Source organism: Stegostoma tigrinum, chromosome 7, assembly GCF_030684315.1.
Source record: "Stegostoma tigrinum isolate sSteTig4 chromosome 7, sSteTig4.hap1, whole genome shotgun sequence".
Taxonomy (NCBI): domain Eukaryota; kingdom Metazoa; phylum Chordata; class Chondrichthyes; order Orectolobiformes; family Stegostomatidae; genus Stegostoma; species Stegostoma tigrinum.
The window spans coordinates 13,603,171-13,627,819 of NC_081360.1; the positions used below are offsets into that span (position 1 = coordinate 13,603,171).

Below are 24,649 nucleotides of genomic sequence, written 5' to 3' on the forward strand. Positions count from 1 at the left end.
CAAGGATGACTGCTCCCCTTCCTGCTGAAAATTCTAGCTCTTGCTCAGGAATAATGACACCCAGAGCATGGCCTAATTAGGCAGCACTTATAAGGGATTGGAGCTACTGAAAGCCAGTAGCCTGTACCAATGGGATGGTGGTGTTGTGGGGATGGGAGACTTGCAGGTCAGAATTATTGCGCCTGCATATGTGGATATTCACAATGCACCCCTTGATTACCAGGCAGAAATTTTTATCCTATGACTCACTAGCATTTTGAAATAGAAGCCAAGATCAGAAAGGATTGAGAGACAACCATCTGCACACTGATACCAAAATCTCTTCCAAAGTCAGATTCTCCAGCAATTACAGGCAATAAAGCTCAATGCTAATCTTCCTAAACGTTTTGCATAGCTGTTTTTGCAACGAGGTCATGCCAGCTTGGTAACCTTCTTGCTCAGCATGATGTCCTAACTTTGCCCCTTTGTTAAGGTCAAATTACTCAGCATAAACTATGGGACCTTCCTTGTCCAAATGGCTCAATGTCTTGCTACATACCTAGTAATGGTCTAAATATTTGATTTAGTACAGAATGGTTTGCTAAAAAAAACTGATCAATTAGCCAAAAGAACCACTTTAAATATACAGTGTTTCTCGATTGCCTTAACTATTCCATATCGCTGGAATTTTCACGTTCTCATCAGTTGTCTAGGTAAAGAAATTTCTCATTAATTCTTTCTGAGTTTATTAGTGACTATCTTTTATTTATGGGCCCTTGGTTGGAACTTCCCCACATGAGGAAACAATTTCTCTATTATTACTCAGTCAAATCCTTGCATAATTTTAAAGACCTTTATGAGGTCACCTTCTAGCCTTCACTCTGACAGAAAAAGGGTTCCAATTAGTTTATTATTTCCTGATATTTGGTTCTGTCCACTAAAACATTCCCCATTACATTTGGCTGCATTACATTAATTTATGCATTGCTAGTCCCCTCTTCCTCAATTAACCCAGCACATGCATCTTAATTGCTGGTCTAACATTCTAATTGAATGACACTTGTACAATTATTCCCTCAGAATTCAGCCATGCCTCTCAGCTCCAATCCAGATATTACGCTCCCAGCACAATCTCCAATGTAAAACTGGAAGCAGGAATCTTGAGTGGAAACTTAGGTTGAAGTGGCACAGTCACAGGGCAGGAGAGTAACATTTGGCAAGGATTTGGAGTAGAGTTACAATTAGAAGGAGTGTACTTGACACGCTGCTGCCTCTGGACGCTTTCGGAAGAAGTTAAGTCATGAGAAGTGAAGAATTTGAGGGAGGTCATAACTGTATGTAATATAAATCCCTACTTTGTGCTTGGATGAGGATCACAGATTTCCAGTTTCACATTCAGTGCTATAATTAAAATCAGAACCCAACACTCAAATTAAGTAATGGATTTTCAAAGTAAAAATACACAGATTGTTAGTGCTGATGTTGAAATGTAAACCTAACCTACCAGAACTTGTTTTAAAGAAAACTACTGCAAGAACCAGAGGGAGATGAGAATTTTTCTTGCTTAGCGAGACATTACAATTTAGAATGCATTGGTTGAAAGTGTAGTGAAATCTGATTCAAAGGTAACTTTCAAAAGCGGCTTGGATACATTCCTGAAAGCAAAAATGTAGCAGGGCTTTTAGAAAAAAAAGGAGTATTGGGATTAGTTGGATAGCTCTCTCAAAGATTCCAATGTTTGATTGAATGGTTTCCTTATCTGCTGTATGAGACTTTGATTATTTGTAGCATAACATTCACAAAATGATTCCACAACAATATGTGTTTTAACACTGGAAGGTAATAACAGCAATCAACTTTATGGTCCAAGAAGATGGAAATCACAAGCAAACCTATTTAACATCTACAGCCATGCATTAATTATTTACTTTTAAGAATGAGTTACATTAGAACAAACACATGCATGACTCATTCCAACAGAGATATGACAATATAATAAAATGGGCTCCCATAGTATTTCTCAATATCTCAGACATCCAAAAGAACTTTGCAGCCAATGAAAAGCACATCTTCGGTCCGCCTCCCCCTCTCTCCCTGTTTATTCCAGAACCCTCACCCCATCCCCCTCTCTGATGAAGGGTCTAGGCCCGAAACGTAAGCTTTTGTGCTCCTGAGGTGCTGCTTGGCCTGCTGTGTTCATCCAGCCTCACATTTTGTTATCTTAAATACTTTTAAAGTGTGGTTTGTAATATACGGAACAGGTTATCAATTTGCACAAGACAAACTCCCACAAACAGCAATGAGATACATAACCATATCATCCATTTACAATATTCAGGGGAACTGCTGGCCAAGAGACCGGGGACAATTATCTAATTCTTCCTCAAAACGGTGCAACAGAAATACTTTTGATTACCCAAAAGGACCTTGGTTTAGCATCTCCATCGAAAGATGGCACATTCAGCACTCCCACAATACTGCTTAGGAGCGTCAGTCCAGATTGTCTGGCCAGGTCTCTGCAGTGGAGCTTGTATCCCACAACTAAGGGATCAGTGAGTTACTGATTCAGCCAATGACAAACACCTAGTCATAATACATTGGTAAATATCCAGGAAGGATTTGCATTAGAGAAGATACAAACAAGAAAATATCAGAAAAGACATGAATATCCATAAAAGTAAAAAGACACAAAAAGAATGTTTATAAAATTGCATGCACATATTGAGACAATTACTTTATGGCACTATGCAAAAATTACAATCCCCACACACCCTGAGCTGCCAAGATTTGGACAGGTTAAGAATGTTTGATGCTTTGACCATTCCACTGTTAGTTTCTACTACAATAACACTGTTTAGCAGCAGCAGCAGCTCTGACAACAGATGGGAGTCGTTACATATGTTGCAGAGCGTCACCAACAAATCTTTTTGACTTCCTTAATAATGAACAATTGCATTGATACGGACAACAAATAGCTTAAAATAAACGTTGAAGAAACGAACAGTAATTTCTTGCAGAATTGACTTCCCACTCAGGATTTCCAACAAACAATCAAGTGCTGCATTTGTCATTCAGGTGAGATGCTGAACTAAGGCCCAGAACAAAGGACACTAATGGCAAAAGAGCTCTCTGCTTAACCAATTTCATTCACCAAGCACACATGAATTGATTATTTCATTGCACTTATGGGATTTTGCTCCTGGCCTTTTTTTAAATCCCCATTAAAAAGTGGCTCTATTTCAAAGCAATTCATTACTTCAAAACAGTTTTGGGACATTCTAGAGAAAATGAAAGAGGTTCTGTGAAACAAACCTCTTTTTTCCCAAATCCCAGAGCTTGCATACCTCCTGAAGGATATGGTAACCACAGCACGACAACAACTTAGGTATAAGTAGCATCAACTCATTAAGCATCTCAAAGCACGTCACAGCAGTGTTACCAGATGACAACTGATATACAGACTCACGATGAGATGTTCGGACTATTGATCAAATGTTTGGTCAAAGAGCTAGGATTTAAGGAGCTTTGTAGATGTACAGAGAGGTGGGACATGGAGGGGTTAGGGAGGGAATTCTAGAGCACCGGGTCGAAATGCCTCATGGCACAGCTATCAAATGGACAAAGAAGAGTTGTTTAATTCAGATGATTTAATTGTTTAAAATACTTGCATGGCGTTAAATTGCTTAATTTGAATTGTTGGGTAATTAAATCTGTTAAGATCTTCCAAAACTTTGAACCTTTATGAGGAAGCTATTTTTGCACAATTCACTTTCTCTTATATTTCATCATCTTGGCTTCATACCAAACATATTTGATGCCCCGAGACTCTGTAAATAACTATGTAAATGCATGCTTCTTCTTTCTTTATGGACTATGTGCCACAGAATAGAGGTATACATGTTTCAGTAGTACAACGTTATCATAGTAATAAAGTTTCTTCGGCATCTAACTTGGACTCTTACTCTCGTATTAGGGAATACTTTCAATACTGCAGTGTTTCGGGCTGAATTCTTTAGCATGAGAAATGGCTGACCAGGGAGTATAGATTTCCCTGGAGCTGCCAGCAGATGAAAGGTTAAAAGCAAATGCCTGAAAGTAGCTTAACAAATGCTGTAACAGATTAACCCAGCAACAAATGTGTCATTTTATTGGCACGTAGTCCTCTCCCTTTCCCAAACTGTACACTCAGGCCCCCAAGCTATTGGCAATGCAAAAGGGCACATTATTAGGAACAGCAGCTTCAAAAATGTAAACCCTCATCAGACTGCCTGCCAAATCCAAGGTAACCCAGTACAGGATATGCTTCATGCAAAGTAATTGGATCAATATTAATAGTGGTAGCGTGAATTTTTCTGTTCAAAAGTGGCTTTTTTTTGTTGTATATACTGGAAACAATTATTTGCACTGGAGAAGCTGATTGCAACTTGTCTTTTCAGCAGCTTCACCTTTAACTCCATGACTGAGAGGCAAAACTACTGCACTTAGGAAAGCAGAATATCCAATAAGTTAAGAGATAATGGGAACTGCAGATGCTGGAGATTCCAAGATAATAAAATGTGAGGCTGGATGAACACAGCAGGCCAAGCAGCATCTCAGGAGCACAAAAGCTGACGTTTCGGGCCTAGACCCTTCATCAGAGAGGGGGATGGGGGGAGGGAACTGGAATAAATAGGGAGAGAGGGGGAGGCGGACCGAAGATGGAGAGTAAAGAAGATAGGTGGAGAAGGTGTGGGTGGGGAGGTAGGGAGGGGATAGGTCAGTCCAGGGAAGACGGACAGGTCAAGGAGGTGGGATGAGGTTAGTAGGTAGCTGGGGGTGCAGCTTGGGGTGGGAGGAAGGGATGGGTGAGAGGAAGAACCGGTTAGGGAGGCAGAGACAGGTTGGACTGGTTTTGGGATGCAGTGGGTGGGGGGGAAGAGCTGGGCTGGTTGTGTGGTGCAGTGGGGGGAGGGGATGAACTGGGCTGGTTTAGGGATGCAGTGGGGGAAGGGGAGATTTTGAAACTGGTGAAGTCCACATTGATACCATATGGCTGCAGGGTTCCCAGGCGGAATATGAGTTGCTGTTCCTGCAACCTTCGGGTGGCATCATTGTGGCAGTGCAGGAGGCCCATGATGGACATGTCATCAAGAGAATGGGAGGGGGAGTGGAAATGGTTTGCGACTGGGAGGTGCAGTTGTTTGTTGCGAACTGAGCGGAGGTGTTCTGCAAAGCGGTCCCCAAGCCTCCACTTGGTTTCCCCAATGTAGAGAAAGCCGCACCGGGTACAGTGGATGCAGTATACCACATTGGCAGATGTGCAGGTGAACCTCTGCTTAATGTGGAATGTCATCTTGGGGCCTGGGATGGGGGTGAGGGAGGAGGTGTGGGGACAAGTGTAGCATTTCCTGCGGTTGCAGGGGAAGGTGCCGGGTGTGGTGGGGTTGGAGGGCAGTGTGGAGCGAACAAGGGAGTCACGGAGAGAGTGGTCTCTCCGGAAAGCAGACAGGGGTGGGGATGGAAAAATGTCTTGGGTGGTGGGGTCGGATTGTAAATGGCGGAAGTGTCGGAGGATAATGCGTTGTATCCGGAGGTTGGTAGGGTGGTGTGTGAGAACGAGGGGGATCCTCTTGGGGCGGTTGTGGCGGGGGCGGGGTGTGAGGGATGTGTCGCGGGAAATGCGGGAGACACGGTCAAGGGCGTTCTCAATCACCGTGGGGGGGAAGTTGCGGTCCTTAAAGAACTTGGACATCTGGGATGTGCGGGAGTGGAATGTCTTATCGTGGGAGCAGATGCGGCGGAGGCGGAGGAATTGGGAATAGGGGATGGAATTTTTGCAGGAGGGTGGGTGGGAGGAGGTGTATTCTAGGTAGCTGTGGGAGTCGGTGGGCTTGAAATGGACATCAGTTACAAGCTGGTTGCCTGAGATGGAGACTGAGAGGTCCAGGAAGGTGAGGGATGTGCTGGAGATGGCCCAGGTGAACTGAAGGTTGGGGTGGAAGGTGTTGGTGAAGTGGATGAACTGTTCGCTCCACACTGCCCTCCAACCCCACCACACCCGGCACCTTCCCCTGCAACCGCAGGAAATGCTACACTTGTCCCCACACCTCCTCCCTCACCCCCATCCCAGGCCCCAAGATGACATTCCACATTAAGCAGAGGTTCACCTGCACATCTGCCAATGTGGTATACTGCATCCACTGTACCCGGTGCGGCTTTCTCTACATTGGGGAAACCAAGCGGAGGCTTGGGGACCGCTTTGCAGAACACCTCCGCTCAGTTCGCAACAAACAACTGCACCTCCCAGTCGCAAACCATTTCCACTCCCCCTCCCATTCTCTTGATGACATGTCCATCATGGGCCTCCTGCACTGCCACAATGATGCCACCCGAAGGTTGCAGGAACAGCAACTCATATTCCGCCTGGGAACCCTGCAGCCATATGGTATCAATGTGGACTTCACCAGTTTCAAAATCTCCCCTTCCCCCACTGCATCCCTAAACCAGCCCAGTTCATCCCCTCCCCCCACTGCACCACACAACCAGCCCAGCTCTTCCCCTCCACCCACTGCATCCCAAAACCAGTCCAACCTGTCTCTGCCTCCCTAACCGGTTCTTCCTCTCACCCATCCCTTCCTCCCACCCCAAGCCGCACCCCCAGCTACCTACTAACCTCATCCCACCTCCTTGACCTGTCCGTCTTCCCTGGACTGACCTATCCCCTCCCTACCTCCCCACCCACACCTTCTCCACCTATCTTCTTTACTCTCCATCTTCGGTCCGCCTCCCCCTCTCTCCCTATTTATTCCAGTTCCCTCCCCCCATCCCCCTCTCTGATGAAGGGTCTAGGCCCGAAACGTCAGCTTTTGTGCTCCTGAGATGCTGCTTGGCCTGCTGTGTTCATCCAGCCTCACATTTTATTATCCAATAAGTTACGTCGATGTCAGACAGACGTCTAAGAATGTGTTCACTTTCAACCTTCCTACTTTTGAAATTTTCATGTTACCTTGTGCTGACCTCCCAGGATGTTTGGAATGTCTTAAGACCAGCATTTATTGTCCATCCCTAATCAACTAAAATAAGCTGATCGTGAGTCTCCTTCAATATAACAGAGTGGCTTGCTGGATCATTTCAGAGGGCAGTTAAGAGTCAACTACATTGCTGTGGGTCTACAGTCACATGAAGGTAAGGATAGCAGATTTGCTTCAATAAAGGATATTACTGAGCCTGAAAGGGTTTTTTTTCAACACTCCAGTAGTTACACGGTCATTATTACCAATACTAGCTTTTTATGTAATTTTGTGAATTTAAACTCCACTTGATGGGTTAGTTTTAGGGTTAGATTCATGTTTCTGGATTAATAGCCCAGGTCCTGGGATGACTAGTTCAGGAACATAACCACTATGTTACCATATCCCTAAGTGCCTCATAATTCACATACTTCTCATTCTGTCCTCCCTCCTTTTGCAGCCAGCAGAAACAAGAACACAAATTGCTGGAAAAACCCAGTGGCTCTGGAGAGAAATCAGAATGAACGTATCAGGTCCAGTGACTCTTCTTCAGAACAGTAACAGAAGATGTCCAACTTGTATTTACTGAGGCAAACCTTTTGAACCTATCATTTTGTCACAAATCACTGAGATGTTGTGTTGGGAATCCAGCAACACTACTCAGAGTCATCGCAAATGTGTAAGGATTTTATTTAACTATCCAACATCCTCTACATACTCTGTTCTGAGCAAGGGTCACCAGACCTGAAACGTTAACTCTGTTTTTCTCCTTCACAGATGTTGCCAGACCTGCTGAGCTTTTCCAGCAACATTGTTGCAACTGATGAACTCAGGTTAAAATAAAACTCACTAGGTGTCTGTCCTTAAAAAGAAAGTAATTGTTTATTACAAAAAGATTACCTGTAACCATTGCAATCAGGCAATACGGATTGCCAACTGTCATACAGTTTGTTCTACACAAAGATCACACTCTGTATTAAAAAAAAGTTGTCCCTCATGGACTTTTTAAATCTTTCTCCTTCCACCTTAAAAATGTGTCTCCTAGTTTTGAAAAACCCCACCCGAGGGAAAAGGCCTTTGTCATTCACCTTATCTATACCTGTCATGGTTTTATGAACCTCAGGAAGGACACTCCTCAACCTCTGAGGCTCCAGTGAAAGAAGTTCCAATCTTTCCAATCTACTTTTATATCTCAAACCTGCATTCCTGGCAACATTCTGGTACATCTTTATTGAACCCACACCAATTTAATAATAGAGATAACACGGTGTGAAGCTGGATGAACACAGCAGGCCAAGCAGCATCTTAGGAGCACAAAAGCTGACGTTTTGGGCCTAGATCCTTCATCAGAAAAGGGGAACTGGGAGAGGGTTCTGAAATAAATAGGGAGAGAGGGGGAGGCGGATCGAAGATGGATAGAGGAGAAGATAGGTGGAACGGAGATGGACAAGTTAGAGAGGCGGGGATGGAGCCAGTAAAGGTGAGTGTGGGTGGGGAGTTAGGGAGGAGATAGGTCAGTCCGGGGAGGACGGACAGGTCAAGGAGGTGGGATGAGGTTAGTAGGAAGGAAATGGGGGTGCGGCTTTAGGTGGGAGGAGGGGATAGGTGAGTGGATGAACAAGTTAGGGAGGTGGGGGCGAGCTGGGTTGGTTTTGGGATGCAGTAGAGGGAGGGGAGATTTTGAAGCTTGTGAAATCCACATCGATACCATTGGGCTACAAGGTTCCCAAGCAGAATATGGAGTTGCTGTTCCTGCGACCTTCGGGTAGCATTGTTATGGCACTGCAGGAGGCCCAGGATGGACATGTTGTCGAAGGAATGGGAGGGGGAGTTGAAATGGTTCGCGACTGGGAGATGCAGTTGTTTATTGCTAACCGAGCGTAGGTGTTCTGCAGAGCGGTCCCCAAGCCTCCGCTTGGTTTCCCCGATGTAGAGGAGGTCACAATGAGTACAGCAGATGCAGTATGCCACATCGGCAGATGTGCAGGTGAACATCTGCTTGATGTGGAAAGTCATCTTGGGGCCTGGGATGGGGTGAGGGAGGTGGTGTGGGGGCAGGTGTAGCACTTCCTGCGATTGCAGGGGAAAGTGCTGGGTGTGGTGGGGTTGGAGGGGAGTGTGAAGCGGACAAGGGAGTCACGGAGAGAGTGGTCCTTCCAGAAAACAGACAAGGGTGGGGAGGGGAAAAATGTCTTTGGTGGTGGGGTCGGATTGCAGATGGCGGAAGTGTCGGAGGATGATGCGTTGTGTCCGGAGGTTGCTGGGGTGGTACGTGAGCATGAGGGGGATTCTGTTTTGGTGGTTATTGCGGGGAGGGGGTGTGAGGGATGAGCTGTGGGAAATGCAGGAGACATGGTCAAGGGTGTTCTCATCCACTGCGGGGGGATGTTGCGGTCCTTGAAAAACAAGGACATCTGAGATGTACCGGAGTGGAATGCTTCATCCTGGGAGCAGATGCAGCAGAGGCAAAGAAATTGGGAATAGGGGATGGAATTTTTGCAGGAAGGTGGGTGGGAGGAGGTGTATTCTAGGTAGCTGTGGGAGTTGGTGGGCTTGAAATGGATATCGGTTTCTAGGTGTTTGCCTGAGATGGAGACAGAGTGGTCCAGGAAGGTGAGGGAGATATTAGAGATTGTCCAGGTGAACTTGAGGTTGGGGTGGAAGGTATTGGTGAAGTGGATGAATTGTTCGAGCTCCTTATGGGAGGAAGAGGCAGCGCCGATACAGTCATCAATGTAACGGAGGAACAGGTAGGGTTTAGCGCCAGTGTAGGTACAGAACAGGATTGTTCCACGTAACCTACAAAGAGGCAGGCATAGCTTGGGCCCATGCGGGTACCCATGGCCACCCCGTTTGTCTGTAGGATGTGGGAGGAATCAAAAGAGAAGTTGTTGAGGGTGAGGACGAGTTTGGCTAGGCAGCTGAGGGTGTCGGTGAGGGGGACTGGTTGGGCCTGCGGGACAGGAAGAAGAGGAGGGCCTTTAGGCCATCTGCTTGGGGAATACACGTGTATAGGGACAGGACGTCCATAGTAAAAATGAGGTGTTGGGGGCCGGGGAATTGGAAGTTGTGGAGGTGGTGGAGGGTGTGGGTGGCATCACGGATGTAGGTAGCAAGTTCCTGGACCAAGGGGGAGAAAATGGAGTCCAGACAGGTGGGTAATAAAATGTGAGGCTGGATGAACACAGCAGGCCAAGCAGCATCTCAGGAGCACAAAAGCTAAGGGGATGAGTTTGATTTAATAATATCCTTGCTATAACAGAGCAACCAGAACTGCACATAGTACTCCAGAAGAAGCCTCACTGACGTCCAAACTCCTATTCTTAAAGGTCTGAACAATGAAGCTAAGCATGCTAAATGCCTTCTTAACCACACTGTCCTGACTGTGTACCTGAACCTTTAGGTCTCTCAGTCTTACACCATTATCCAGGGCCTTACCATGAATTGCATAAATCTTGCCCTTGTTAATATTACTAAAATGCAACACCTCACATTTATCCAAATTAAACGCCATCTGTCACTCCTCAGCCTACTTACCCAATCGATTGAGATCTCTTTTTAATCTTGGATAACCTTCCTCAATGTCCACTACACCACTAATTTTTGTGTAATCCGCAAACTTACTAACCATGCCTTCTATATTCCCATCTAAGTCATTTGTGTAAATGACAAACAAAAGCGGACCCAGTGCTGATCCCTGCGGAAGTCTTCTTTATGACTTTACAAATTAAACTCTCTCCGTCCCTAAAGTTCCCACCTTCACAAGCAGGCAGACACTTAAAGACAGAAGACACGTACACGGATGGGGTTTGGGGGGAGGGGTGTTGTGGAGACAGCGTGGAAGTAGTCAGGGAAACACAGTTCAGGACTACTATTCAATGAAATGTTTTAATTTGCCTTCTTTCAATTCCTTTTAGTTCTTTGCTACTCATATCAGGTTGTGTACTGCACCAATGCTTTCTTCTAATCACTGATTGAGAATTTTCCCCTTCATTGTCTATGAAGGCTTTTTATTTCTCCTTCAATAAGGATTTTCAGAAAGAGCCTTTACTGGAGTCCTTCTACCCTTTCCACACATGGCCAGGCAGAGAGAGGGAGAGGGAGAGAGGGAGAGATTTGTTGATGCTTTCTCTTTGCAGGCTGGATGGGTCTCTGTTGCACCAGCTCCACAAAACCCATGATAGCTTTAGTTGGGGGAGGGAACACAATTAACATCAGCTTTTCTTGCAATGTTTTTTGAGATATAGGGAGAGGCTGCTTTGGCTGGTGGTGACCTAATGGAGATTTATAAAAACATGAGGGGCGTGGATAGGGTGAATAGTCAGGGTCTTTTCCCCAGGGTAGTAGAGTCCAGAACTAGAGGGCGTAGGTTTAAGGTGCAAGTGGAAAGATTTAAAAGGGACCTGGTGGACAACCTTTTCACTCAGAGGGTGGTGTGTGAATGGAATGAGCTGCCAGAGGAACTGGTGGAGATGGGTACAATACAACATTTAAAAGTCATCCAGACAGGTACGTTAATATGATGGGTTTAGAGGGATATGGGTCAAATGCTGGCAAATGGGAATAGGTTAATTTAGGATATCTGATTGGCATGGACGGGTTCGACCGAAGGGTCTGTTTCCGTGTTATACATCTCTATGATTCTAAGTTGTGCAACTGAGTATTTTCTTTCTTCGGCCAACAAAAATGCAATCCCACAAGGTGTGACTCCCTGACCAGGAGAAAGCAGGTCAGCCTATAGCTACAGCTCCAGCCGCTTCCCCATTAGGGATGTCAATGGTAGCCTGACAAGGACTGCCTAGTCACAGATGCTGCTGCCCAATGAAACCTCTATCCAACACCAATGTCCAATGATCTCCGTGGTTCTGCTGCCTGCACACAAATTCTTGTAAAGGGCCTAACATTAAAGCATAGCACTACAGACGTTGGGGGACCTCAAATAAAAAGACACAGAAACATACTGGACTCAAAACTCTCTTTCTCTGTCCACAGGTGGTGCCAGACCTGCTGAGTTGCTCCAGCACTTTCCGTTTTTACTGTTCTTCGCAGTTCACATTCCTGTTCCCAATGCCAGTTCTTCACTTCTACAGGGCTAACCTGAGTATGAGTTTGTTTAATGTGGGAACTTTAGGTCATTGTCCACCTGTGCTTCACATAGGTTAGGATCACAGAATCTGTAGAGTGCAGGAAGAGGCTATTGGATCCATCGAATCTGCACCGTCTCTCTGAAGAGCATCCCACTTAGACAAAGCTTCCTATCCCATCGCCATAACTCATCATACGACTGTCCACCTAGCCAGCACATCCCTCAACACTGTGTGCAATTTAATATGGCTGATGGACATAACCTGCACATCTTTGGACTGTGGGAGGAAACTAGGGCACTCCAGTGGAAACCCACGCAGACACGGGGAGAACATGCCAACATCCCAAAAGCACTCATCTAAGGCCAGAATTGAACCTGGGTCTCTGGCAAAAGTGCAAACCAACGGGCTGTCATTGATGGTCAGAATTCAGTTATGCATTGAGCCACAAGGACCAGGAGCTCCTTGCCACTGCAGTCTCCTTCCTTTCTCCCAGTCATTTCAGTCTTCTTTCACCTGTTCTGTCATTGAGGACATTTTGGATCTTGCTTGCCTACCACCCCAACTGACCTTGTCACCACAGAGGGCTCTACCAGGAGCACAGAACTCCCAATAGCATCACTCAAAAGATTGTCAGGGCATGCAAGTCTCTCCAAAACATCAAGCTGACAAACCATGGAAATGAACTATTCATAGCAGAATACTCAACCTCTGGATGAGTCACAGTGGTTGCATAAATGGTCCAGTTAAGTTGATGGCTAATGATGAGCCTCACGATATTGATATTTAGTGATGGAAATGGCATTGAATTTTAAAGGGAGGGGATTTGCTTCTGTTTTAGTGGAGATGGATGCTGCCAGGAAGTAACGTTGTTTGATTCACACAGCTGCACAGCATGAAACAGACCTTTCAGTCCAAATCATCCATGCCAACCAGTTATCCTAAATTAATCTAGACCAATTTGCCAGCATTTGGCCCGTATCCCTCTAAACCCTCCCTATTCATGTACCCACCCAGATGCCTTTTAAATGTTGTAATTGTACTAGCCTCCACCACTTCCTCTGGCAGCTCATTCCATACATGCACTATCCTCTGCGTGAAAAAGTGATTCCTTAGGTCCCCTTTAAATCTTTCCCTTCCCACCTTAAACTTATGCCGTCTAGTTTTAGATTCACCTGCCCTGGGGAAAAGACCTTGGCTATTCTCCCTATCCATGCCCTGTATGATTTTATAAACCTCTATACATCAACCCCCAGCCTCCGACACTCCAGGGAAAATAGCCTCAGCCTATTTAGCCTTTCTCTATAGCTCAAACCCACTAACCCTGGCAAAATCCTTGTAAATCTTTTCTGAACCCTTTCATATTTCACAACTTCCTTCCTATAGCAGGGAGACCATAATTATGTGCAACATTCCAAAAGTGCCCTAACCAATGTCCTCAACAGTCGCAACATAACCTCTCAAGTCCGTACCCAATGCACATATCAATAAAGGTATGCATACCAAATACCTTCTCACTATCCTGTCTACCTGCAACTCCTCTTTGTTTGGCAACACTCCCCAGGTCCTTACCATTAAGTGTATAAGTCCTGCCCTGATTTGCCTTTCCAAACTGCAGCACTTCACATTTAAAATTAGACTCCATCTGCCACTCCTTGACTCATTGGCTCATCTGATCAAGATCCCAATGTATTCTGAGGTAACCTTCTTGGATCTCCACTACACCTTCAATTTTGGTGTCATCTGCAAACTTACTAACCATACCTCCCACTTTCATGTGCAAATCATTTGTACAAATGATGACAAGCATTAGGCCCAGCACCGATCTTTGCGGCACAATGCTGGTAGCAGGCCTCAAGTATATAAAGCAACCCTCCACTTTCTACCTTCGAGCCAGCTCTGTATTCAAATGGCTATTTCACCCTGTACTCCATGTGATCCAACCTTGCCAACCAGTCTGCTATGAGTAACCCTGTTGAATGCCTTACTGAAGTTCGTATAGATCACATGTTGTCATTTTTCGGCTCAAGCCTACGTATTATCCAAAAATTGTTGTACAGGGCTACAGTCCTCTTCATTATCTGAAGAACTATATATGGAACTGATCGTTGTGGTCTTGATTGGCTTTGAAATATGTGGGGTCATCTTGAGATATGAAAGGTACAAATATACAGCGATAAAAGTCTTTCTTTCTAACTGTCATAAATGCCAGAGTGGGACTGACCATAAATAGCTCCCCCTTGCTGCAGGAAAGCAAGAATACTCTGAGGAAAAACTTCTCCATCCAAACCAAAGTCCAAAACACTCTCCTGCCATCAAAATTCCCAACTATAAAAACGTAAAGACATGTCGTAATTTCAAGCATCAGGTGAGGCTGGGGCTTGAACTCTTGTGTTTGAACTTCAGGTTGAAAGCCAAAGCAATAAAATCATTGGAGCATCTGGCTTGGTCCCCTGCTTTCGGTTTTTAATTGAAGGGGGCAAAGATCACTCTATCGAAGACCTTCCAAGTCAGTCTCAGACTTTAGAAAAGCCAGCTCTGCGGGGAGAAATACATTAAATCTCTTTTCTCATCTCAGCTGCCATATTAAATCAACTACATGTTTCGCTAGCATCAGCATCTCTTTAAGAAAGCCAAATAGCTGAAAGTAAATTGGCACACTTCCTACAGGTAGACATCTGGAAAAAAAGTGTAGAGCTGCTGGAATAAAGGCTGGGTGGCTTAATGAGGTGCACTTTGCTGTTAATAAAAACGTGTGGCGGTGGAGAAGAATAAACAGCTGACTTCCCAATAAGTAAAGAAGTCAAAGTGTAGAAGTGAGTCAGCAACGAATGCTGGAACTACTGAACATGACACTGTGACCAACTCCTCAACAACTGCATTCCGCGCGCATGCTGCCAAACATTAGGGACTAATCTATCACAGGAAAACTAGAGGAATCACCAGCATTAATAACTCTGCTCTTCGCTTGCAGGGATGGCTAGAGTAACTGAATCCAGCTGCTGCTCACATACTGATCTAATTCCAATTCTTTTAGGTTTCCCTAACAAGACGTATTTCTAGAAAATACAGAATGGATGGCAGCAGGGAGTGAATTACAAGACTGTAATCTAATTGAAGTAGGTTCAGATGGCACTGTAATCTCCAGGAGTGAAGCTTCAGCACAGTAATGAACCTCACTTGAACATATATGATTAAACTGCTTCTTGTTACTCCTCCTGACTTTTAGCTTTGTTCCCTTTGTATAATATATACATATACACACTGAATAATGTAAAGCAATTATATCTAAAATTCTTATGGTTTCCAGCTGTCATTCACTTCTTTTAACACATTCTGGGTCCCTGGCGTAAATAGTTTCCTGAAAATCACAAACTAAGATTCTCACTGAAGGGCTCTACAGGTCAGTTCCACTAAATGATAACAGCACATTGAGATGCTTGGCAGACACAGAGGTCCCAGTGCTGGATCTCTGAATGGACTGAACATGCTGCCAACAATGCTTCTGAACAGATGCACTAAAAGGGGAATCCCTGCATTTTTGGCAGGTGTCATCCTGGCGTATCCATGAGATCATAGCATGTGCATCATGAGACATTTGGAGCATCGAGCTATGAAGCAAAGCTCGGCAAATGCAAAAGATAGTACTGAGCAACAAAACCGAGAAGCCAAGCAACTGATGCAAGCACACTGGAAAACAATTCGCATAGTCACCGAGTACAATGTACGATTTTACAGCACAGAAACAACAGGTCTGTTCCAGTCTTTATGCTCCATTTGAATCACTTCCACACTGTACTTCATCTAACTCTATCATCCTATCTTTGAATCCCTTCTCCCTCATGTATTAATCTCGTTTTCCATTAAATGTATCTGGTCTCAATAGCGGTCTGTCGCACCGAGTTTCATCATTTATCCGACGTCCAGGTAAAGTCATTTCTCCTGCATGCCTTAAAGGATAATATTTCAATGGTAATAAAGTGTGAAGCTGGATGAACACAGCAGGCCAAGCAGCATCTCAGGAGCACAAAAGCTGACGTTTCGGGCCTGGACCCTCTGATGAACGGTCTAGGCCTGAAACGTCAGCTTTTGTGCTCCTGAGATGCTGCTTGGCCTGCTGTGTTCATCCAGCTCCACACTTTGTTATCTCGGACTCTCCAGCATCTGCAGTTCCCATTATCACTGATACTTCAATAGTATATTTCTGACCCCTTGTTTTAGTTTCTTTCAGTGGAACCATCTGTTCTTCCTTCCTCATTTTGAAAATCTCCATCAGGTGAGTGCCTCAGCCTTCTTCCAACAAAGAGAGCACCTGCCTGTTCAATCTTTACTGACTATTACATCCTCTCATTCTGATTGTAATTCATGTACATTGTTTTACCAACTGATCCAAGCCAAACCTCATGCTGTTGATCCACCAATTTACATAGGCTAGGGCTTGTTAATGGATTCCTGGTTTCTGGGGTTATTATTCACCTTGCAACTGAATATTCAAGAACTTCACAGAACAGAATACTTGTCAAGCACTGTTTGTGTGGGATTTTGATGTAAAAGTATCAGCCTGCCCTGTTATCAATTTGCAAATTGTCAAACAACTTGAGGTGAAAATCAGAACATGTTGATTGATTTTGCTGTTTGTGTCATTCAGTGGCAACTTGCCCTTGGAAAAACCATTACTTTTATGAACGTGGAGAGTTTGAACATTAATCGCAAACTTGCCACAGAAATTTAGGTTCAGTAATTAATCATTTGAGAGACCTTTTTAACGATTTGTTAATGAGTAATACAAGGTTGATGAATCTTTCTCTCTTGACTGAAAAATGAACAATTTAAACTGCACAGTCTCATTCCATTAGGTATTAACTTGTTTGTAGAGAGTTTTTAACACAGGTCTTTCTTTATAGCTTTCTTTCCAGTCTCCTCTCTCTTTTAATACAACCTTTCCTTGTCTGTATGTAGTTTGATTCAAACTCAAATTATTTCCTTCCCCATCACTCAAACTCTAAACTGCATTTCTTTAAGCAATGTACTGTCGGTCCTAAATTTAAAAACAATGTAAAAATGGCAGACGCTGTAAGTCAGAGACAATAACAGAAATTGCTGTCAAAGCTCAGCAGATCTGGTAGCATCTGTAGAGAGAAATCAGAGTTAACATTCTGGGTTGAGTGACACTCCCTCAGGGGCTGCGAGACCTGCTGAAATTTTCCATCAATTTCTGTTTTTGGTACTGTTGGTCCTCTCAGTTAATTAAATCACAAATGTTGCCTGAACAGTATCATTAGCAGTCTGGTTCACCAAACATTTGTGGGGTTAAAAGTACAGAGAAAAGCCTAACTAAAAGTGGATCACTATGAGAGGTCCCACTTCAAAAAAAACAGCCGATTAGGACACTAACTTTGCAAATAAATTAGGTGTTTATCAGCTTTGCATATGAAGAAATCTGTATCAAATATGAAACACTATAAATCTGCTTGGCAAAGAGAACTTTATTATTTGCAAAGCAGGACAAGGTCAAGTTAGAATACTTCTGCTGGATAAACTCTAGCCAAGAGCTAATAATACAAGAATATCACCATGTTTTCCAGTGGGGGCCTTTGATTGGTCTGTTTTGGAAGTCAAGTACTATTTTGGCATCGCCCACAAGCAACACAATATGATGTGCTCTCATAAATAGATTAAGAACAAAAAAAAACTTGCCTAATAAAGTTACATGGACAGTGATGTCCCTTTGATAGATTACGCTGTGCACTGATGAGAATGGGGAATATGGATCGCAACATGATGCGCTATTAAATGGATATTACTGCCACAATGGGGAGCTTGTGGCAGGATCAGTTCCTAAAACAGACTGCTCCAAAACCTCAGATGCTTTATCCCTCTGTTGATCTCAATGGGAAGTTTATTCTACTGCAGAGATTTTATATCTCTGCTAACGATTTTCTATTTCCTCGAGGAACATAGCAGGGAGGGGAATTATCTAGAATGAAATGAATCATTTTTGTTTTATCCCTGCAGCAAAATACAAGGTAAGTCATTGGGTTATCCTCTCACTGATTAATCTGCTGGTTAATCTTTGGATGGTTGGACTGATATGGTTTCTATTAACAAACAAGTCGGACACAGATTTTAGCCCTAAGTGAATATCCATTGACGGGGGTTCGAAAAGAATCAGCAATTATGCCACAAAAAGGCCTAAAAGTGGACCACAACAGCCACAACACAACAGTGACAACACTGTTCATTAGTTGTAAGGCACTTTAGGATGGCTGATGATTGTGAAAGGTGCTACACAAATGGATGTCTTTCCTTTAGATCTGCAAACGGATGCTTTTAGTACTCCAAAATCAATCATGAAAGATGCACCCTTTTTTGTTCTTGCATTGCCATCCCCTCAAAAGAGGCCACACTAGAGCCACAGTGAAGAAGGTACTAAGCAAGGAAGATGTCTAATATTCACCAGGAGGGTCTCTCGATACATGCTCAGGAAGTTATGGGTTTGCGTAGGGATGAATGACAATGCCAGAAATAAAACCCCAAGGACATGGATGCAAAGTCAAGTAAGCTTACATTGGTGGACTAGATCAATTCATTTATTATCAAAGGCCACATATTATAAACAGCACCACACTGCATCACACACTGCTCATTTCACTAGGTCACGAAGACGGAGTTCTTCACAGAGAACCAGCTAGAAAAACAGGCTGTTTAGAGCTTCTCCTCACATCCCTCCTCCTGATCTGAGCTTCTTGCCATATAGCTGGTGACTGGTACTGTGCCCCCATGATGGGGAGGTTGCAAAATGTGCTGCAGAGTATTATGAATCGTGGCATCTAAGTGCTCACATTTTCATGCAGCCACCACATTGCATGCAATGTGCGTGTGTGTAGATACACACCCAAGCCATCAGCCACATATCCAGAGATTGGCATTACCACCCTGTAGTACTCCTTTTGTTGTGTTGTACTGGCTCAAATGCAGCTGACATAAAGACTCCTGTGGAATTAAAGCACAATGATTACTGAAGGCTCACAAGTATTGGCCTTCATGATTCTCTGCCTTTGGCACATCCAAGCCAAATATACAAGGATTGAAATTCCGACTGGTTGCAGTAGAAGATGATTTGCCATGCAGCACCTGGAAAAGGATGTGCAAGTTGGTCAATGTCACTGCATCATGGGAATCCTTATGAAACTAAAATCTCATTCTACCTATCTCCCGCTGGCATGAGAGCATGAAATTTAATGAGCTCTCACTGAATAGGGAGTGTCAGTCACCTCCATTACACATCAGTAATTGGTCAAACTGGGAGATTGTGGAAATATCTCCAATCCCAGCCTAGAAGGAACAGGATGCATTGTTGCAGACACCTTTACAAACATCAACAATGCTGTTCCCTCCCTGCTCTGAGGTTGTGGCTGTCATGTGTGTCTGATTTTAGTGGGAACGTCCTTCCTGAAGCATAGATGTCAGAAACAGTGGGTAGAAGTTTCCCTGTCCTGAGGTGGCAGGAAAATTGGGAAAATTGCAGTCTTTCGCATTGAATCAGCTCCCTGATGCAGACCAGTTGACAGCAATGTCTCCCAGTGACTTCGTCTCTCGCACTGTACCACCTACCAAATAGAGCTTAAATAATTGAAGACCCTATCTGATTACAAGACACTTTTCTAGCTCACTGGCAGTCTTCTGACAGTAGCCTAAGATGCCAGCAACGCTGGAATCTCCAAGCAGAATGAATGTTCCCATCCACCATCATTTATTTGACAGTAAGCCCAGAGAAGGCCAACTAGGAGGTCACCCACTAGCCGGTTCAACAGCTGGCAAGTACAGGCTTGAGATCCCCAACTGGACTCAACATCAGGGCCCGGAATTGCATGGCAATAGTCAGCCTACATGTGCTGCCTAAGTCCTCGACATCCTGTTCCCTCTTCAGGAAACTTGCCCTGCTCCAGGTGGGCTCTGTTAAAGCACTTTTTCCTCAGACAGTTTAGGAAATTCAGCATGTCTATAACGACCCTCAACAACTTTTACAGATGCACCATAGAAGGTGCACTATCCGGGTGCATAATGGCTGCATGCCCAGCACCGTAAGAAACTACAAAATGTTGTGTGCCTACAGCCCAGACCATCACTGAAGCCAAAGTCCCATCCACAGACTCCATTTAGGCTTCTCCTTGCGGTGGAAAGGCTGCCAACATCATCCAAGACCCCTCTCACCCGGAAATGCTCTCCTACAACCTCTTCCACAAGGCAGAAGATACAGAAGCTTGAACGCACGCACCATGAAGTTCAAGAACAGCTTCTTCCCTGCCATTATTAGACTGACAAATGGACTTCTCTAACTTCAAATAATATCGACCTTGCTAACGTTGATCTTGCTCTGTGCACCTCCCGAGGTGTAACCTATATGCCTTGCACTATCTAGACATCCTATGATCTGTATGCTTGTTTGCATACAAGGCTGTATGATCTTGTTTGCTATGATCTGCCTGCACTGCTGACAAGACAATGCTTTTTAATGTGCTTAGGTATACACAGCTATAATAAAGCAAATCAATCAAACACATTCTATCAGTCATGCTGTATTCCAAGGAGAATGGCTACAATCATATAGGATTGTGTCGAGAACTTAAGGTCACTGAAAATCTTGAGCATCTGCCACGCCATTGCAAAGTAACATTCATATAGGGTCGACTAGTATTGCTTGGTGATCCCTTCAAATAGAAGCGCTGCTGCTTAAAGTGTGCTAAGCTGAGCAAGGTTAAAACAGGATGTTAACTAGACTGTGGGGTCATAAAGGTCATGAAGTTGAGCATTCAAAAGAATAATTAATGTTCTAAATTTCACACCATGTGATTAAATACCCCAATATTAAAGGAAGTAATTCCAAGTGCAGGTTTGAATCCTGTACCAGATTTTAAGGAAAACAGGAATATTTTATACAAGTAAAAAAAACTGAAGAAGCACAACAAATCAGACTTTGACCAAACATTGAACCATTGGGAATAAATTACTGGGAATAAAAACCATCCCAACATCTTACCGGATTGATGCATTGCCAGAGATCCAACATTGCCTTCATCTGCCACTGGAACACACAAAGAAAGGACATCTTTAAAATCTCCCCAGAATAATTTCTCCTCTTCCCTTAAGCTCAGTTGGTATCACTCATGTCTCAGAGTAAGAACACTGTGTTCAAGTGCTCTTCCAGATGCTCCAGCATGAAGTGTAAGCTGACCCTCCACCGTAGTACTGAAGGAGTACTGCACTGTTGGAGGTGCTATCTTTCAGAGCACATCATTGTCGCATTGCAGTTTGCAGGCATTGCTCTGCATAATTTGGCTGCTACGTTGCCCAGTTGGCTACACTTCAATGCCATTTTAACAATAATGCAAAAAAAAAGTTGGACTTTCCTGAGTCTGTGCTTGATAATCTAAGTCTTTCTTTCCACATTCCATGACAGCCCCTCCATGCTAATTGCCCTTTGTCTTCAAGTTCCACTTCTACCAGCTCAATGGCCTTGTGGTATAATCGCTGGACTGTTAATCCAGGGACCTCAGTAATGTTGTAGACCTGGGTTCGAATCCCACCACAGCAGATGAAATTTGAATTCAACAAATATCTGGAATTAAGAATCTAATGATGACCATGAATCCATTGTCGATTGTCTGGGAAAACCCACCTGTTTCACTAATGTCCTTCAGGGAAGGAAACTGCCATCCTTACCTGGTCTGGCCTACATGTGACTCTAGCCCCACAGCAATGTGGCTGACTCTGAACTGCCCTCTGGGCAATTAGGGATGGGCAAAAAATGCTGGTCTAGCCACACCCTCATCCCCTGAATCGATAAAAGAATAAAGAACTCAACTCTAGTTCATCGTTAATCCAATCGTCATTTCTTTTGTCAGTGCTCCTTACACATTGCTGGTGAGCGCCTACCAAATTTGGCACTCAGATTTTTCTTTCTGACTCCTTCCAAAGCAAGACAAGCTTTCAAAATACGACAGTGGAAAGTGGCTTATCACAGTTACCCTCACATCATCTATTATAAAGCAGTCAGCTTTGTAACCATCTGACCACTTTCACACTTGCAACAGAAGACAAATGGGTCAACTAGTCACCAGATGCACCCCATCATCTACTAACCTGAGTCTTTAGGGCAAACAATGCTCAGCTTTTTTAGATTTTAACGCAGCATACATACTTAAATATTAATGCAAACAAACAAATTCAGTGATTAATGCTAATCAGAACAAGTAACAGGTAACAGCATGAATTATTCAGTGTCCACAGATTATATTTTCACTTTGATGCAGTGTTATTTAACGTTGTTAAATGCGAAATTGTATTTTGCAGTCGCAACACAACACTCAAGCAGCTGCTGTCAGGGGGACGCCAGGAAGGTTTAAAACTACACACTGCTTTCATGAACCACACACAGACTGGTGAAATCACCTACAGTCACCCAAGTTACTTTGTTTTTGTCTTCCATCCCTTGCAGAGTTACACAGAACTTGCAGCATAGAAAATCAATCATTTCAGTGTTTAAGCTCCACCTGTTTCTCCTTATTAGTTAGCCGACCCTCCTAATCGTTTCTCTCGTCCCTACTTTTCCAGACTCTCATTAAAAGTATCTGTGCTATCTGACTCAACTATTCTATTTGATCGAGAGTTTCCACAATCCAAACAACCTCTGGATAACTAAGTTTCTCCTGCAGATCATGATGGATTTATTGTGGCTTTCTTATATTTTTGTGACTCCTAGTTTTGGATTCCTGCAGTGACAACAACTTTTCTACACTCTGCCCTCTCAAAACCTTCACACTTTGAAATAACAAAGTGTAGAACCGGATGAAAACAGCAGGCCAAGTAGCATCAGAAGAGCAGGAAAGCTGACATTTCGGGTCTATACCCTTCTTCAGCCTTTGAAGGCTCCTTTTCTTGTCCATTGCACAGGGCTCAGTTCAGACTTTCCTGATCGTTGTAACCTCTCAGTCTGACACATCTCACAGTTAATCGCTTTTGCACCTTCTCCAGTCTCTTTATGTCCTTTCTGTAACACAGGGTCAGATCAGGATGCATTATTTAAAGCATGCACGTCTTCATGCAAGGCAGTGATTCTTGGCGGTGAACACGTCATCGGAATTATTCTGACGTTTTCTTCCCTCCACCTTAGCACGGGGAATGGGGCAGAGGTGGTACTCTCTTAGAATAGGAATCACATTAACAACCTGAACTGTCTTCAACATTGCCTGACAATAGAACACAATGCGAACTGAAATAGCTTGATCAGCACAGATCAAAATGTTCCTTGTCAGTAAACTCAGACAATTTTGAAGCATTCAGTAGGATTCACTGGTGGCTGAAAAGTCTTGGTCTCATATTATTTGGAAGCAAGGAAGCACGTATTAGTTGATGATACAACTGGGAATTCCTCCTTCATTACTTTCCCTCCTCAATCCTTAGCATCATGATTTGCACATTTGTCCATGATGTATTGATGTAGTATTTAGACATGGCTGGAAAGTCAGTAGGTGGGGTTGCAGAGGGGATTAACAGGCAAGGCAAATGGGGCAGTTGAACTGTTGTCAACAAAGTTAAACTTCAGAGGTTACACTGACCTCCTCAGATTTCCCCTTGTGTTCAACAAGATTGCCTGTCTCTCAAAGATTACTTGTAACCCTTATGGCTAATCCTTAACTGAACCATAACCCAGGAAAATCTTTAACCAGGGATAAATTAATTAGGCACTATCTGGAACAAGGTGAGCAAAGGAACCTTTATTTCACGTTTGCCGTAAATCGACATTTCTACATGCCATAAAGTGCTAGAACCAGTTTATAAACCAGAAATCAAACAGATTAGGGCTGTTGCTGTTCCAGGAAATACCTATAACCAAACAGACTGAAATGGAATATTAAAACATAACTTTATCCAGTACTTAGCCACACATAGACAACATTAACTAAATGGTGCATCTAGTGCTGTGGAAAGTATGTGATTCTTTTAAAACATATTGCAGATTACTGAATAGAAAATTTAAAGTCTGCAATGTGCTGGGGTTATTTGTGAACTCTCATAGGAACAGGTGTCCCTCTAATCTCTGTATGCCTAAACTCATCTAAAACTCTGCTGTACATTTTTAACCCACACCCAGTCTTGCTCACCACGCTGTATTTGGTTACCTACATTGGCTCTCAGTCGAAAAGACTCAATTCTAAAATTATCGTCTCACATCTCCCTCTGTTGCCTTTCCCATCTCTGACTTCCTCAGCCCCACAACCCTCTGAGGTCTGTGTCTCTCCAATTTGGATTCTTGCATGTTCCCCTTTATCAATACAATTCACAGACTTGCCTTCAGCTGCCTAGGCTAAAGTTCAGGAATAGTTCCCATTATCTCTGAAGTTCAGGAAGTCAAGTTGTAAGACTCTTTCGCTCTTTGCTTACCTCCTTCAGTGAGCTTTGATGACCTGCCCGAAAACTCCCTCTGTAGATGTCTGTCAAATATTATCTGATAATGAACTTCTGGTGTTTAGGAAAGTCAGAGGTGATTTAATTGAAAGAGATAAAATCCTAAAGGGACTTGACTAGATGAATACA

At 43.8% G+C, this 24,649-nt stretch overlaps 1 protein-coding gene across 2 annotated transcripts in view; it reads right to left on the minus strand.

Annotated features, from left to right (window-relative positions):
* Positions 1-24,649, minus strand: part of LOC125453947 (partitioning defective 3 homolog B-like) — an 883,406-nt gene that overhangs the window by 363,261 nt on the left and 495,496 nt on the right. For both annotated transcript variants that reach the window (XM_059647050.1, XM_059647051.1), the window contains exon 16: positions 21,093-21,137. In XM_059647050.1, coding sequence (XP_059503033.1) covers positions 21,093-21,137 — 45 coding nt within the window. The remainder of the gene's footprint in view (positions 1-21,092; positions 21,138-24,649) is intronic.